Source organism: Carcharodon carcharias, assembly GCF_017639515.1.
Source record: "Carcharodon carcharias isolate sCarCar2 chromosome 27 unlocalized genomic scaffold, sCarCar2.pri SUPER_27_unloc_1, whole genome shotgun sequence".
NCBI lineage: Eukaryota > Metazoa > Chordata > Chondrichthyes > Lamniformes > Lamnidae > Carcharodon > Carcharodon carcharias.
This window is the reverse complement of record NW_024470624.1, coordinates 7,016,061-7,032,312: the sequence shown is the minus strand read 5'-3', so window position 1 is coordinate 7,032,312 and position 16,252 is coordinate 7,016,061. Positions and strand designations below refer to the sequence as shown.

Below are 16,252 nucleotides of genomic sequence, written 5' to 3'. Positions count from 1 at the left end.
TGTTGCCTGGGATGAAATATTTAAAGTTATGAAGAGAGGTTGGATAGACTTGGGTTGTTTTTGTTGGAGCAGAGAAGACTGAGGGGCGACCTGATCGAGGTGTACAAGATTATGAGGGGCATGGACAGGGTGGATAGGACGCACACACACACACACTCTCGCACGCACGCACACACACACGCGCGCACGCACACACACGCGCGCGCACACACACACAGGCACACGCGCACACACATGGGCACTCACGGGCGTGCACACACACTCACGCACACACACTCATGGGCACATGCACGCACACTCACTCATGCACACACACATACGTACACACGCATGCACACACGATTGCGCACACACTAACACTCACTCACATGGGCAGCCAAGGAAAGAATATATTGCTGAGAAAAGAGAAGCAAGCTCTTGAGCTTTTTCGTCTTGCACTCCCCTGGACAGATGCAAGAATGCAAAATTTCAAAGGGAGCAACAATTTTGCTGCATAAGTGAAGGGTGCTGATTGGCTGGCAAGTCAACCCTGATTGGTTGAGGCATCGGCAGGGAGAATGCACCAGGGAATTGTTGCCCCCACACTTTTTGTTCAATTCAAAAAAAAGTGAAATGCCTGGACATGTCTCTTTTGCCTGCAGAGGAGGACAGGCCCCTGCGTATGAATATATAGAGCTTCTAGCAGGTATAAGTGAGCTCCATTGTGAGCCCGACTGATAATCTTAACGAATACGTTCATCCTGCCATAACACTATGAATGGCTTCCTGCCTCACCCACTCACCAGTGCCCTGTGGTTGAAGTCTTGAAACTCCTGCTGTTTCTTCCTGAGAGCTGGGAGTGAGTCTCCCATTTCCACACACTTGTCCAGTTGTGGCTGCCCCATGTTCTTCAACCAGTGACTCACCTGAGGGGGAAAGAGAGGAAGATGGATGATGAAAAAAGAACAGGACTGATTGAGATCAAGAGAAAAATTTATATGCACGTGCGTGTGTGTCTGTGTGCACAAGCATGCATACACACACATGCATGCATGCACACACACCCACACACACATACATGTCTGGGTGTGCACGTGCGTGTGCACATGAGCGTGCAAGTGCATGCAAGCGTTCTTGTCCGCTTGTGTGTAGGTGTGTGAGGCTTCAGTGTCTGCACATGGCTGCGTGAGCAGGATTGCAGGCAAGAGTGTAAGTGTGTGTGTCAATGTGTGCAGGTGTGTGTGTACGCTGGTATGTATGTGTGCCTGTCTGTGGGCAGTTGTGTGTGCCTGGGTGTGTGTGTGTATGTGTGTGTGTGCACTTGTGTACGTGCACAAGTTGATGCACAATTGTGCATGTGTGAGTGGGCCAGTGTGTCCACAAAAATGTGTGAGACACAGTGTGCACCTGTCTGTGTGCATGGGTGCTTGTGTGTGCAGGTGTCTGTATGTGCCTGCAGTTCACTGGTTATCTCCAGAATCCATCGATTATGTCCCATTCTGTGCCCTATGTATTCTTGGCCAGATCCACATGTTTTAGTTCCTTGTCTGTTCCTACATCCTGTAGATTCTTGATTAATCTGTATTCTATAGGCTATTCTCCAGTTCTTCATTCTGTGGACTCCTGACTAGGTTGGTTTTCTATAAATTGTCTGGCTCTGCATTGCACACGCTCAAGGCTCAATCTGTGGTCTTACACATTATTAACTTACCCTATCAATTCCTGGCTAGTTTTGTTTTACATAGATTATCAGGTGCTCTGGCCGGATGATTCCTCGGTAGATCCATAAATTGTGACCAGATCCTACTCCCATGGATCAGTCCTTTTGTGAGTGTCATCGATCCTGCATACTATAGGCTACTGCCTGAATCTGTATTCCAGATAATCCTGGCTGCTGGGGTGGTGTTGGTTACAGCGTGTGCTTTCGTAGTCTTCAGAATGTTAACAACAAGTTGTCGTTAACTGCCTGTGACTATATGCGTCTATACTGTAAAGGGTATAGGGAACAAGGAGCTAAGTCCATTAAGTCCATGCCTGGGCCTTTACACGTCTCTGCTCAATATCACACGAACCCTAGGTCTTGGTCACCTGCCTTCTGACATCACTGTGTGAGCGGTACTGTGCTCAGTCCCACATTAATCCTTATGTGCCAAACCTTTATACTACACCTCCCCACAAGTCTTTATCCCATGGATGTGGGCCAGTCTCTGCGGAGGCGTGGGTGCATAGCCCACCGCTGCCACCTTGTTGGGATGGTGTTGGTTACAGAGAGTGTCTCTTAAATAAGCCTTTGTAGCCTTCTGAATGCCAACAGCAAGTCTTTATTAACTACTTGTGACTACATAGATATATATAGTAAAGGGTACAGGCAAGGAGCTATGTCCTTGCCTGGGCCTTTAGACGTCTCTGCTCAATATCACACAAACCCTAGGTCTTGGTCATGTGCCTTCTAACATCACTGTGTGAGGGGTACTGTACTCTGTCCCACATTAATCCTTATGTGCCAAACCTTTATACTACACCTCCCCACAAGTCTTTATCCCATGGATGTGGGCCAGTCTCTGCGGAGGCATGGGATGGTGTTGGTTACAGAGTGTGTCTCTTAAAGAGGCCTTCGTAGTCTTCTGAACGCCAACAGCAAGCCTTTATTAACTGCTGTGACTACATACATATATATATGTAGTAAAGTATCAGGCAAGGAGCTACCTCCATGCCTAGGTCTCTACACGTCTCTGCTTAATATCACACGAACCCTAGGTCTTGGTCACGTGCCTTCTAAAATCACTATGTGAGCGGTACTGTGCTCAGTCCCACATTAACCCTGTATATGCCGGACACTTATGCTACACTGGCTAGCTCCACAGCCTTTGGATTCTGGGTTAACTCAGATTCCTATAGATTATTCCCTAGGGAAAAGGAACGAGTAAGATCTTGCATCGATATGAAGTGCTTTTTGAAGGGCGGTCAATGTTGTAATGTATGGAAATGCTCCAGCTAATGCGCGCACTTAAAGGTGCCAAAGGTTCGACGAACTGTTTTAGGTCAACCCTGCGGATGCCAGAAATCGGAAAGGAAAACATGAAATGCTGGGAATGCTTGACAGGCCTGGCAGGATCTGGGGTGGGAGGGACAGAGTTAAAGGCCTCGGGTCGAGCTGGCCCTACATCAGAGCTGAGAAAAGGCATGTGACCATTCCTGCTGGTGGGAGGATCGAGAACAGGAGGGCACAGATCTGGGGGAACTGCCCAAAGAAGCGAGGGTGGCTGGAGGGGAGGGTTTTTCACCACGGCCAGCGGAGAGGAATCTGGAGCGGGCTGCCTGAGGGCGTGGGGCGGAGGCGGGTTTGATTGAGGCATTCAAGAGCTGATCCGGAAAGGAAGGCAGGGGGGTATCTACGCGGCTTGAGGTGAAGTGCTCCTTCGGAGGTACAGCAGAGTGCCAACGGGCCAAGTGGCCCCGTTCTGTGTTGTGACAACTCCATGAAACATAACAGGCTTTGAACAAGATAATAAAGCGACGATTTAGGGAATAAAACAGCGAGAGTTTGGGAGATAAACCAGCGAGAGTTCGGGGGATAAAACAGCGAGAGCTCGGGGGATAAAACATCGAGAGTTCGGGGGATAAAACAGCGAGAGTTCGGGGGATAAAACAGCGAGAGCTCGGGGGATAAAACAGCGAGAGCTCGGGGGATAAAACAGCGAGAGCCCGGGGGATAAAACAGCGAGAGCCCGGGGGATGAAACAGCGAGAGCCCGGGGGATGAAACAGCGAGAGCCCGGGGGATGAAACAGCGAGAGCCCGGGGGATGAAACAGCGAGAGCCCGGGGGATAAAACAGCGAGAGCCCGGGGGATAAAACAGCGAGAGCTCGGGGGATAAAACAGCGAGAGTTCGGGAGATAAAACAGCGAGAGTTTGGGGGATAAAACAACGCGAGTTCAGGGGATAAAAGTGACCATATCTCTCACGGGCCTTCCCTTCAGTTCTTTCCTCCCACCCTCTGTTAGCTTGGCTTTAAACCTGTCCATGCAAATAAATGGAGGCCGTTCGGCCCCTTAAGCTTGCACCTCCTTTCCCCAACCCCCACCACCACCCACCCCATACAACCGGGTCACAGCTGACCCGTGTCTTGATTCCATCTGCCTCCCTTAATAAGCCCGCCTAATGCAGACCCACCAATCTCGGCAGTGAAATTTTCAACTGACCACACCCCCACCCCACCCCACCATCAGCAGTTTATATTTTTTTTACAGGGAGAGAGTTCCCAAGTTTCATGGCATTAGCACAGAAGGCCACCATTCGGCCCATCGTACGTGTGCTGGCTCTGTGGGAGAGCTACCCTCTGTGCGGAGGAAGGCTCACATTGTTGCAGAGCACCAAGATGAAGGGCGTGCCCATCCCTAGAGTTCTGATGAAAGGTCTATCACGCATATTATCGGAAAGTGTTTTTCTTTTAAAATATAGGTTTAGTCTGCGCGTGTGTCTCAATTGGATCAAAGCCAGCAAGTCTGGGTGCTTTGACGTGTACAAGGTTTGAGATGTAAGAGAGGTGAAGCACATTTGCATTTTGTTGAATAGAGCGTTCAGGAAGTGGGGTGAAATCTGGCACCTCGCTAGCAGAGACCAAGCAATATGTTTATATCGCTAATAAAATGGGTGCTATGAAAGGGGTTTTATTGCTAGAAGAGGTGAGGTGGAATTCACAGGGGCTGGTGATACAAGGGGAATTTACATTCAATGAAATTTGCTGGGGATAACCGATAGCAGTTTTGGGTGTGTGCAGGGCAGAGGCAACGTAAGATCAAAGCAGCTGTAAACCTCCACTGTGTCTCCACAGGGACTGAAGTGAAAGGAACCTCATTTTGAACTCATAAGGTAAAAATGCTTTGCCTGGTGTCTGGTTAAGTCTGTGGGTGGCTGTCGCCTTAATGGAGATTAGTTTGGGAATGTGTTAAAAGTTATGATAGCAGTAATTTGTAGCCATGTGTATATAACTATTTTAACCTGTGTAAGTTAATAAAATGCTTCATTTAGTTTAACGTAAAACCTTGAGAGCTGGTGGTCTGATTCCTAATTTTAGAGCTGCATCTCCAACATAACACTTAAAATTATAGGTTATGACAGTTGTTTAAAGTTTCCCTCTGGGTTTTTTTTTAAATAACTCAGCTTTACCGACCTCCGGGTCATAACAGATCACAGGTCTGAAACATTAGCTCCATCTCTCTCTATACAGATGATGCCCGACTGGTGGGCATCCCCAGCATTGGCTGTTTTGAATTTCGGGTTTCCAGCCACTATCGCCTTCCTGCTTCCATCGCCATAAACCCCAGTGGGGCCAGGCGGAGATAAAAACAGGAAGCGCTGGAAAGGGTCAGCGGGTCTGGCAGCGTCGGCACAGAGGGAAGCGAGAGTTGATGTCTTGAGTCGAATATGACTCTCCCTCAGGATGCGACTGGAGGGGGAAACTTGAAGCAGAGAAAGTGACTGTTAAACAACTGTCTCTGGCCACGATGATTCCTTTGCCGATCTCTCTCTCTCTGTCTTTCTCTTTCTTCCTCACTCCCTCTCTCTCTTCCTCTCTCCTCCTCTTTCTCTCTCTCCCTCTTCCTCTCTTTCTCTCACTCTCTTTCTTTCACTTCCCCACTCGCTTCCTCCCTCTCTCTCCTCTCGCTCGTCCTCTCTTCCTCTACCTTCCTCTCTTTTTTCCACTCTTCCCCACTCGCTTCCTCTCTCCCTCCCTCCATCTCTCTCCTCCACTCTCTCTCTCCTCCACTTTCTCCCTCCCACTCTCGCCCTCCTCCACACTCTCGCCCTCCTCTCTCTCTCTCTCCTCCACACTCTGTCCCTTCCTCTCACCTGCCCTCTCTCCCTTATTCTATCTCTCCCTCTCTCGTCCTCCTCACTCTCGCCCTCCTCACTCTTCGTCTCTCCTCTCTCTCTTTCACTCTCCTCCTCTCTCCCTCACTCTCTCTCCCTCTCCCTCTCCCTCCCTCTCTCCCTCCTTCCCTCCCTCCCTCTCTCCCTCCCTCCCTCTCTCCCTCCCTCTCCTCCACTCTCCATTCCTCCCACACTCTCGCCCTCCGCCACGCTCTCGCCCTCCGCCACGCTCTCGCCCTCCGCCACGCTCTCGCCCTCCGCCACGCTCTCGCCCTCCGCCACGCTCTCGCCCTCCGCCACGCTCTCGCCCTCCTCCACTCTCTGTCCCTTCCTCTCACCTGCCCTCTCTCCCTTCCCCCATCTCTCCCTCTCTCTTCCTCCCTCTCTCACTCTCCTCCTCTCTATTCCCCAGTCTCTTCCTCACTCTTTCCCTCCCCTCCTCTCTTACTCTCTCTCCTCCACTCTCTCTCTCCCTCCCTCCTCACTCTCTCCCTCCTCACTCTTCCTCTTTTTTCACTCTCCTCTCTCTCGTTCTCTCCCTCCTCCTCTCTTTCTCCTCCTACTCTCTCTTTCCCCCTCTCTCCTCTCCTCCTCCCTCTCTCTTTCCTCCTCTCTCCCTCTCTCTCTCTCTCTCCCCCTCTCTCTCTCTCTCCTCTTACTCTCTCTCTCTTTCTCCCTCTCTCTTTCTCCCTCTCTCTTCCTCTCTCTCTCTCCCCCTCTCTTCCTCTCTCTCCTCCCGCCATACCCCGTCGGAGACTCACTTATCAAGCCTGCCGCCAAGTTACCTCTTGAAACTGGTCCTCAAACCTCCAGAAGTGGTCCAGGTCCTCCAGGTCTTTCTGCCGCCGGTTGGACACCTGTACCAGGCGGTGGACCTCCTCGTCCACCTGGTCGTAGAGGGCGCAGGTAAGCTCCATGTCAGGCCTGTTGGAGATTCAGAAGGCCGCAGTCAGCGGAGGCAACGTGTTTGGCTTTTACCGGGGAACTGAACAGCATCTGGGCCTTGGGCCCATCACCTGCTCCCCCAGCAGAGAGATTCCCAACCCACTCCATCCCCTCCCCCACCCACACCGGCCCTCAATTCGACCATCCCATTCCCAGCCCCCGGAGGGCGAAAGGTCAGATACTTGACCCGCTGACCTGCTCAAGCCCACTGGAGTCGTCAGGGTGCAGAAAGAGGCCCTTCGGCCCTTCAAGTCCAGGCCTGCTCTCTGTCAAGCAATCCAGTCGGTCCCATTACCACAGAATCACATGGTGCAGAAGAGGCCCTTCGGCCATCGAGTCTGCACCGACACGTGACAAACTACCTACCTAATCCCTAATCCCATTTACCAGCACTTGGCCCATAGCCTTGAATGTTAGGACGTGCCGAGTGCTCATCCAGGTACTTTTTAAAGGATGTGAGGCAACCCTCCTCCACCACCCTCCCAGGCAGCACATTCCAGACCGTCACCACCCTCTGGGTAAAAAAGTTTTTCCTCACATCCCCCCTAAACCTCCTGCCCCTCACCTTGAACTTATGTCCCCTCGTGACTGACCCTTCCACTAAGGGGAACAGCTGCTCCCCATCCACCCTGTCCATGCCCCTCATAATCTTGTACACCTCGATCAGGTCACCCCTCAGTCTTTTCTGTCCAACGAAAACAACCCAAGTCTATCCAACCTCTCTTCATAACTTTAAATGTTTCATCCCAGGCAACATCCTGGTGAATCTCCTCTGCACCCCGTCCAGTGTAGTCACATCCTTCCTATAATGTGGCACCAGAACTGCACACAGTACTCCAGCTGTGGCCTCACCAAGGTTCTGTACAGCTCCAACATGACCTCCCTACTTTTGTAATCGATGCCTCGATTGTTAAAGGCAAGTGTCCCATCTGCCTTTTTCACCACCCCACTAACACGCCCCTCCCTTCTAACCCCTCGGCCAGTTTATTACCCTCGAGGGCCCGCTCCAACTTCCTTTCGGAACCACTGACCATCTCTGCTTCCAGCGCCCTCCTCGGAGGGTGGGTATTAGGCCGTTACCATGCACGGCACAAGGAAATAGATCTTCCTTACAAAGCCCCTGCCCCCCCCCCCCCACAGCACTTCTTTCTCTTGCCCAAAACCTTCCACCTGCGACCCCCTTAGTCCTTCCTTCAAGCTCTTTCACGGGCATGTGGGCGTCGCTGGCGAGACCAGTGTTTACTGCCCAACCCTAATTGCCCCAAGAAGAGGAGGCGGCGGCGAGCGGCCTTCTCAAGCCGCTGTTCCAAAGGGGGCGCCGGAGCAGAGGGACTGGGGGTATATGTGCATAAGTCACTGAAGGTGGCGGGATAGGTAGGGAGAGCTGCTTCTAAAGCGTACAGTGTTCTAGGCTTCATTAATGATGGGCAGAGAGTACAAGAGGAGGGAGGTTATGCTGCATTTATATAAGGCACTGGTTAGGCCTCAGCTGGAGTGTTGTGTACCGTTCTGGGCGCCGCACTGTAGGGAGGGACGTGAACACGTTGGAGAGAGCGCAGAAGAGGTTTACGAGAGCGGTCCCAGGTTTGAGGCACTCCAGCCAAGAGGAAGGATCGGTGAAGTTGGGGCTGGTTCCCTTGGAGGGGAGGAGGTGAAGAGGAGACTTGATAGAAGTTTTCAAAATCATGAGGGGGGGTGCTGGATGGATAGTAGATAAGGGAGAAACGGTGTCTGCTCGTAAACGGATCAAGAACCAGAGGGCACAGTTTTAGAGTGTTTAAAGTAAGTTGGGGAATAAAGTTTCTCCACGCAGTCAGTTAGTTAGGATTTGGAATGCGCGGCCTGGGAGTGTGGTGGAGGCCAGTCCAATCGAGGTATTCAAGAGGGCGCTGGGTGATTATCTAAATAGAAACGATGCGCAGGGGTACGGAGAAAAAGCAGGAGATTGGCGCGATGTTGAAATGCTCAGAGGGCCAGTGCAGACATGATGGGCCGAATGGCCTCCTACACCCCAACAATTCGGTGATTCTGTGAGCCGCTGCAGTCCGTGGGGCGCAGGTACACCCACCGCGCTGTTAGGGAGGGAGTTCCCAGGATTTTGACCCGGCGACAGTGAAGGAACGGCCGATATATTCCCAAGTTGGGATGGCGAGTGCGGCTCGGAGGGGAACTTCCAGGTGGGGGTGTTCCCCGTGCGTCTGCTGGCCTCGTCCTTCTAGACGGTAGAGGTCGTGGGTTTGGAAGGTGCTGTCGAAGGAGCCTCGGTGAGTTGCTGTAGTGCATCTTGTAGATGGTACACACACTGCTGCTACTGTGCGTCGGTGGTGGGGGGAGCGAATGTTGGTGGATGGGGTGCCGATCGAGCGGGGGCTGATTTGTCCTGGATGGTGTCGAGCTTCTCGAGTGTTGTGGGAGCCGCACTCATCCAGGCAAGTGGGGGGAGTGTCTCATCACACTCCTGACTTGTGCCGTGTAGCTGGTGGACAGGTTTTGGGGGAGTCAGGAGGTGAGTGACTCTCCGCAGGATTCCCAGCCTCTGACCTGCTCTTGTAGCCACAGTATTTATATGGCTGGTCCGGTTTAGTTTCTGGTCAATGGTAACCCCCAGGATGTTGATAGTGGGGGGGATTCAGTGATGGTAATGCCATTGAACATCAAGGGGCGATGGTTAGATTCTCTCTTGTTGGAGATGGTCATTGCCTGGCACCTGTGTGGCGCGAATGGTATTTGCCGCTTGTCAGCCCCAAGCCTGGATATTGTCCAGGCATTTTTGTTAATTTATTCATTCACAGGACATGGGCGTCACTGGCGAGGCCCCAGCATTTGTTGCCCATCCCTAATTGTCCCTCGAGCTGAGTGTCTTGCTCGGCCATTTCAGTGGGGGGGGGGGGCAAGTTAAGAGTAAACCACATCGCTGTGTGCAGGGGGCGGGGGTGAGTCTGGAGTCACGTGTAGGCCAGACCGGGGTAAGGATGGCAGATTTCCCCCTTCCCTAAAGGGAGGACATGAGTGAACCAGATGGGGTTTTTTTTTTTTGCTTTACGATCGACAATGGGTCACCCTGACCGAGAGAAACTTTTCACTCCCGCTGTGTATGGGCTGCTTCTTCTTTCCCTATCTTATCTAAAACCTGTCACGATTCCCGCACTCTTCCAGCAAATTCCCCCTCAAAACCCCAAGGGGAGGGGAGGGAAACCCGGCCTTTCCAACCTAACCTCGTAGCTAAATCCCCTCATCCCGGGGAACCTTTCTGGTGAATCACCTCCGCGCCCGCTTGAAGACCCTCCACCGGACAACAAAGCTAATCCGGCATCATGAACATGGGGAGGCAGCGGCGTCGCAGCGAAGCCCCTGGACGAGTAAGCTGGGAGGAGGGGCGAGGCTAATGGCCTTGGGGGCGGTGGTCGTGGGTTCAAATCCCACCCAAGGGCAGCTGGTGGAATTTTAAATTCAATTCATAAAATCTGCAATTATGAAGCCAGTTTCAGTCATGAGACCATGATCACCCTAACAAAAAAAACCCATCTGGTTCACTCTTTAGGGAAGGGAAATCTGCCGTCCTTACCCCGGTCCGGCCTACACATGACTCCAGATCCCCACCCCCCACCAGTGAGGTGGTTGACTCTTAACTGCCCCACCCTCTGAAATGGCGGAGCGAGCCCCACTCAGCTCAAGGGGCAATTAGGGATGGAACAATCAGGGACGTCACCTTGCCAGCCAGCGACGCCCACATCCGGCGCAAGAGTAAAAAGGTAAATCGCAGGGACCATGAAGGTACTGTGCCCTCGCACTCAGGGAGGGCTATTGGTAAACGATGATGAACTGATCAATTCAGCGACCAAACGGTTAAAAGAAAATTGAGATGTGGCTTAAGTAGGAGAAATAAAATTGTCGCTGAAGCCAAGAGAGTTCGAGCTTGCAGCCCCCACAGGCTGACCTCTGCATTCTCAGTCACACTGATTCCGTGGGACCGGGATTTTGTTGGCCAGCGGCGAAAGCTGCAGAGGTCTGCAGAGGGATGTCTGGTGGGGGGTGGGCACCAGGGGTAGGCATGAGCTTCCCACGTCACAGGGCAGAGACATTCCTCAGCTTAAAGAGCAGACCACGGACAGGGGAGGCGCCGACGGGAATAATGGGCAGCGCTGTGTGGGCCGGCCTGGCCTTTCTGAAGGAGCCAAGCCGTTGCAGAGAGAGAGAGAAAGAGCAAGAGCAAGAGAAAAAGAGAGACCGAGACCAAGAGAGAGAGAGAGCGAGGGAGAGAGCAAGAGAGAGGGTGAGAGAGAGAGGGTGAGAGAGAGAGGGCCAGGGAGAGAGGGCCAGGGAGAGAGGGCCAGGGAGAGAGGGCCAGGGAGAGAGGGCCAGGGAGAGAGGGCCAGGGAGAGACAGCGAGGGAGAGACAGAGAGGGAGAGACAGAGAGGGAGAGACAGAGAGGGAGAGACAGAGAGGGAGAGACAGAGAGGGAGAGACAGAGAGGGAGAGACAGAGAGAGAGAGACAGAGAAGAGAGAGAGAGCGAGAGAGCAAACGAGAGAGGTGGAGAGAGGGAGAGAGAGCGAGAGAGAGCGCTCGAGAGAGAGAGAGCACGCTCAAGAGAGAGCGCATGAGAGAGTGAGAGACAGCGAGAGAGAGAGAGCGAGAGCATGATAGAGAGTGAGATTGAGAGCAAACGAGAGAGGGAGAAAGAGAGAGAGCGAGGGAGGGGGGGGAGAGAGTGAGAGAGAGGGAGATAGATTGAGGGAGGGAGAGGGAGAGAGAAAGACAGGGAGAGAGCAAGGGAGAGAGAGGGAGGGAGGGGGAGAGGGAGGGAGAGAGGGAGGGGGAGAGGAAGAGAGCGGGAGAAAGGGAGAGAGGGAGTGAGAGAAGGAGGGAGTGAGAGGAGGGAGTGAGAGAAGGAGGGAGTGAGAGAAGGAGGGAGTGAGAGAAGGAGGGAGTGAGAGAAGGAGGGAGTGAGAGAAGGAGGGAGGGAGAGAAGGAGGGAGGGAGAGAAGGAGGGAGGGAGAGAAGGAGGGAGGGAGAGAAGGAGGGAGGGAGAGAAGGAGGGAGTGAGAGAAGGAGGGAGGGAGGGAAAGAAGGAGGGAGGGAAAGAAGGGAGGGAGAGAGGGAGGGAGACAGAGCGCGAGGGAGACAGAGCGCGAGGGAGACAGAGCGCGAGGGAGACAGAGCGCGAGGGAGACAGAGATAGCATGAGAGACAGCGAGAGAGAGACAGCGAGAGAGAGACAGCGAGAGAGAGCAAACGAGAGAGAGAGAGAGCACGCTCAAGAGAGAGCGCATGAGGGAGCATGATAGAGAGCAAACAGAGGGAGAAAGAGAGAGAGCGAGGGAGAGTGAGAGGGAGATAGATTGAGCGAGGGAGGGAGGGAGAAGGAGAAAGAGGGAGAGAGCAAGAGGGAGAGAGCGCGAGAGCAAGGGAGAGAGTGTGCGAGGGAGAGCGCGAGGGAGAGAGTGTGGGCGAGAGAGGGTGGGCGAGAGAGGGTGGGCGAGAGAGGGTGGGCGAGAGAGGGTGGGCGAGAGAGGGTGGGCGAGAGAGGGTGGGCGAGAGAGGGAAGATGAGGGAAAGATGGAGAGCATGAGAGAGAGAGAGGGCGAGAGACAGAGCGAGAGTGCGAGAGAAAGAGCGAGAGTGCGAGAGAGAGCGAGAGACAGAGAGTGCGAGAGAGAGCGAGAGACAGAGAGAGCAAGGGAGAGGGAGCGAAAGACAGAGAGAGAGAGAGACAGAGAGAGAGACAGAGAGAGAGAGACAGAGAGAGAGAGACAGAGAGAGAGAGACAGAGAGAGAGAGACAGAGAGAGAGAGACAGAGAGAGAGAGAGACAGAGAGAGAGAGACAGAGCAGGAAAGAGAAAGATAAGGAGATAGGGATAGAGATATAGCGATTGAGAGATAGAGGGAAGAAGATAGAGGTATAGAGATCGAGATATACAGAGAGATGGAGAGATAGAAAGATAGAGATAGAGAGATACAGATATGGCGACAGAGAGACACGTGGAGATAGAGACAGAGAGGGGCGAGGGAATGTCTGACATGTGACACGGGGTGGGGGGGGGGGGTGTGGGGGGTGGGGGGGTGGGATATGGGGGCGGAATGGTCTTCATCCTGGGAAGACACCAAGATCGGACGCTGCACTTAAATAAGAGGGATAAAACTTTGGCCTTTCAGACTTGAGGTGGGGGGTGGGGGGTGGAGGGTGGGTCAAGGGGGGGCAGGGTGGAGGGTGCGTCAAGAGGGAGGCAGTGGGGGAGTTGTGGGGGGGGCGTGGTGGCGGGGGGAGTGAGGTGGGGCGTTGTTGCTGGGGGTGAAAGGCCAGCCCTGGCCCAGCGGGTTGAAGTTGCGGCACCTCCGATGCGGAGAGAGGGTCAGAGACAGGCGTTTGGCTGTTGGGGGCGAGAGCTAAGGTCCAGCCCCCTGTCAGGACAGGGAGAACTCAACCCCGCCAAAACCCCACAACCACAGAACAGACAAACCGAACGGCAGGCGGGTCTCGGGCCAGACGGACAGGTTCCGGCGGCAGCCCGAGCGCGGAGCTCACGTGAAGTCCTCCGAGCCGCCCATGCTGACAGTCTCCCTCCTCAACTTCACCAAGATGGCGGCCCCTTCCTGCTGAAGGCCAATCAGCCTGGCGTCCCGCAGCACACGGCACATCAACATCCGGTCCTCCTCAATCAGAGCGGAGACGTCCTGCCAAACAAACAGAGGGGGAGTCAGGGCCGCCAATGAGTTACGCGGGGGAGGATTCAACGTTGAGGCGCCTCCTGGCCGAACAGCCCACGCCGGGCATGCGGCCCGACGTCAATAGATTCCCCTCCATTAGCCCACTTCATCAGCCAGGGGTGGAGTGATAGTGAGGAAGCGGCTAGTATCAGAGATTGGGACAGGTTGTGTGTTAGTGAGGGAGGAGCTGGTATCTGAGAGTGGGACAGGTTGTGTGTTAGTGAGGGAGGAGCTGGTATCTGAGAGTGGGATAGGCTGTGTGTTAGTTGTGTCTGAGAATGCGGAAGAATTTACAATCTCATACTCTGTATCGCAGTGTGATTTCACCCCATTACCTTGGCAGATTTGGGCAATTGTTTTGCCTCCAGTTGGTCGCTTGTGCTGCGCAGGAAGTCGACACTCGCTCTGCAAGCGTGGAGCAGGGACTCCAGACGCTGTAAGACAGGAGAAATGCTGTCAGTTCCTTCGACTCTTGTGGATTTTTTGCCTCATGTCACTTGGCGCCTGGTTGACCACTAAATCAATCGGACGTTTCCAATCGCACGGAACTCAGGAAGCTCGCTCCACTCCCCCATGTGTATGGGTGACTGAGACAGTGAGGGCGGGGCGAGAGTGTTAGACGGACACTCCGAGGTATAAGTGACAAATTGAGGTGATGCAAACTTGAGCACCTTTCCCAGGAGCTTTTCATGGCTGCAGGGCGATCTGATAAATGTTTCCAGCTATCGGTCCAACCAACAGGGACAATGTGTTCGGGCTGGTGAGACTGGGACACAGGGTCGGAGTCTAAGGGATCAGAGGCAGGATTTTCGCGCTCTCACCCCCCCGAGAGTTGCAGATGATCGGAACTCTCTCCTGCAAACTGCAAATGACACTCGATCAGACGTTGAACCTGAACCTGCAGCTCATCAGATCCGTCTGAACCAATTATATTGAGGGGTACGTTGAAAGGGGGGCCTGCGCGTTTAAGACTCCCGTCAGTCATTTCATTGAATGGGGGAATAGACTCAAGGGGCCGAATGGCCTCTTGTTCCTGAGCTGCTTCTGACACTACCTCTCCATCCTCCCTCGTCCACTCCTGCCCTCTCACACTCCTTCCCCCCCGCCCTCTCGCACTCCCTCCCCTCCCTCCCTTGTCCAATCCCTCCCCTCCCTCCCTCTCGCCCTCCTTCCCCTCCCATCCTCTCGCCCTCCCTCCCACCCTCCGCTCCCACCCTCTCCTCACGCCCTCTCGCCCGCCCTCCCCTCACGCCCTCCCTCCCCTCCGCGCTATCTCGCACTCCCTCCACTCCCCGCCCTCTCGCTCTCCCTCCCCTCCCCTCCACTCCCTCACTCGCCCTCTCCCTCTCCTCCTCTCCCTCTTAAAACACCTCCCTCCCTCCAACACTGCCACCCACTTACACTCAATCCCATCCTGCCCTCGCTCACTCCCTCCCCTCCCCCTTACACTCCCTCCCCTCCCTCCTTTTTCCACTCTCTCCCCTTTTGCCCTCTTAAGCTCACTCCTCTCCCTCCCTCGCTTGTCCACTCCCGCCCACTCACGCTCATAGATGTGTCAGGCAATGACCATCTCCAACAAGAGAGAACCTAACCATCACATCTTGACGTTCAATGGGCATTACCATCACTGAATCCCCCACTATCAACATCCTGGGGGTTACCATTGACCAGAAAACTGAACCGGACCAGCCATATAAATACTGTGGCTACAGGAGCAGGTCGGAGAGGCTGGGAATCCTGCGGAGAGTCACTCACCTCCTGACTCCCCCAAAGCCTGTCCACCATCTACAAGGCACAAGTCAGGAGTGCGAATGGGACACTCTCCCCCGCACTTGCCTGGATGAGGGCGGCTCCCACAACACTCAAGAAGCTCGATACCGTCCGGGACAAAGCAGCCCCGCTCGATTGGCACCCCATCCACCAACATTCGCTCCCTCCACCGCCGATGCACAGTGGCAGCAGTGTGTACACCATCTACAAGATGCATCGCAGCAACTCACCGAGGCTCGTTCGACAGCACCTTCCAAACCCACAACCGCTACCGTCTAGAAGGACGAGGGCAGCAGACACACGGGGAACACCCCCACCTGGAAGTTCCCCTCCGAGCCACACCCACCATCCCGACTTGGAAACATATCGGCCGTTCCTTCATTGTCGCCGGGTCAAAATCCTGGGAACTCCCTCCTTAACAGCGCGGTGGGTGTACCTACACCACAGGGGCCGCAGCAGCTCAGCCGCCACCTTCTCAAGGGGGCAATTAGGGATGGGGCGATAAATGCTGGGCTAGTGTTGTATCCTGTGAATGAATTTTAAAAAAGCGTACGGACACAATGGGTTGGGTTGCTTCCAGGTGAGGGGTGATCTCACCCTGTACGCTGAGATTAACCTCCACACTGCACTGACCGAGACTCAGTGAGTGGGACGTTGGGCAGTGAGGTCAAAGCGCAAAAGAGAGCGATGACCTGGCCAGGATTGACAGGAACCACGACCCAATCACCTTCCGCCATGCCCATCCGGCCCACTGCTGGGCGCAACTAACTCAGCACACCCTGGAGGGTGGATGGGACCTTCATGGGAAGTGGGCAGGGACAGCACTTATTGCCCAACCCTAAGTGCCCTGGTTTAGAGTCAACCACATCACTGACTGGGTCTGAATTCCCAAGATTTCCCTTCCCTAAAGCGATATTAGTGAGCAAGATGTCCTTTTACCACAATTCACGGTTATCATCAGGCTTTTAATTGTGG

General features: G+C 54.0%; 1 protein-coding gene across 2 annotated transcripts in view; it reads right to left on the bottom strand.

Annotated features, from left to right (window-relative positions):
* The window catches only part of LOC121273656 (rho guanine nucleotide exchange factor 40-like), a 231,445-nt gene that overhangs the window by 100,993 nt on the left and 114,200 nt on the right, over positions 1-16,252 (bottom strand). For both annotated transcript variants that reach the window (XM_041180801.1, XM_041180802.1), the window contains 4 exons: positions 13,843-13,941; positions 13,326-13,474; positions 6,639-6,777; positions 783-905 (listed from right to left, as the gene is read on the bottom strand). In XM_041180801.1, coding sequence (XP_041036735.1) covers positions 783-905; positions 6,639-6,777; positions 13,326-13,474; positions 13,843-13,941 — 510 coding nt within the window. The remainder of the gene's footprint in view (positions 1-782; positions 906-6,638; positions 6,778-13,325; positions 13,475-13,842; positions 13,942-16,252) is intronic.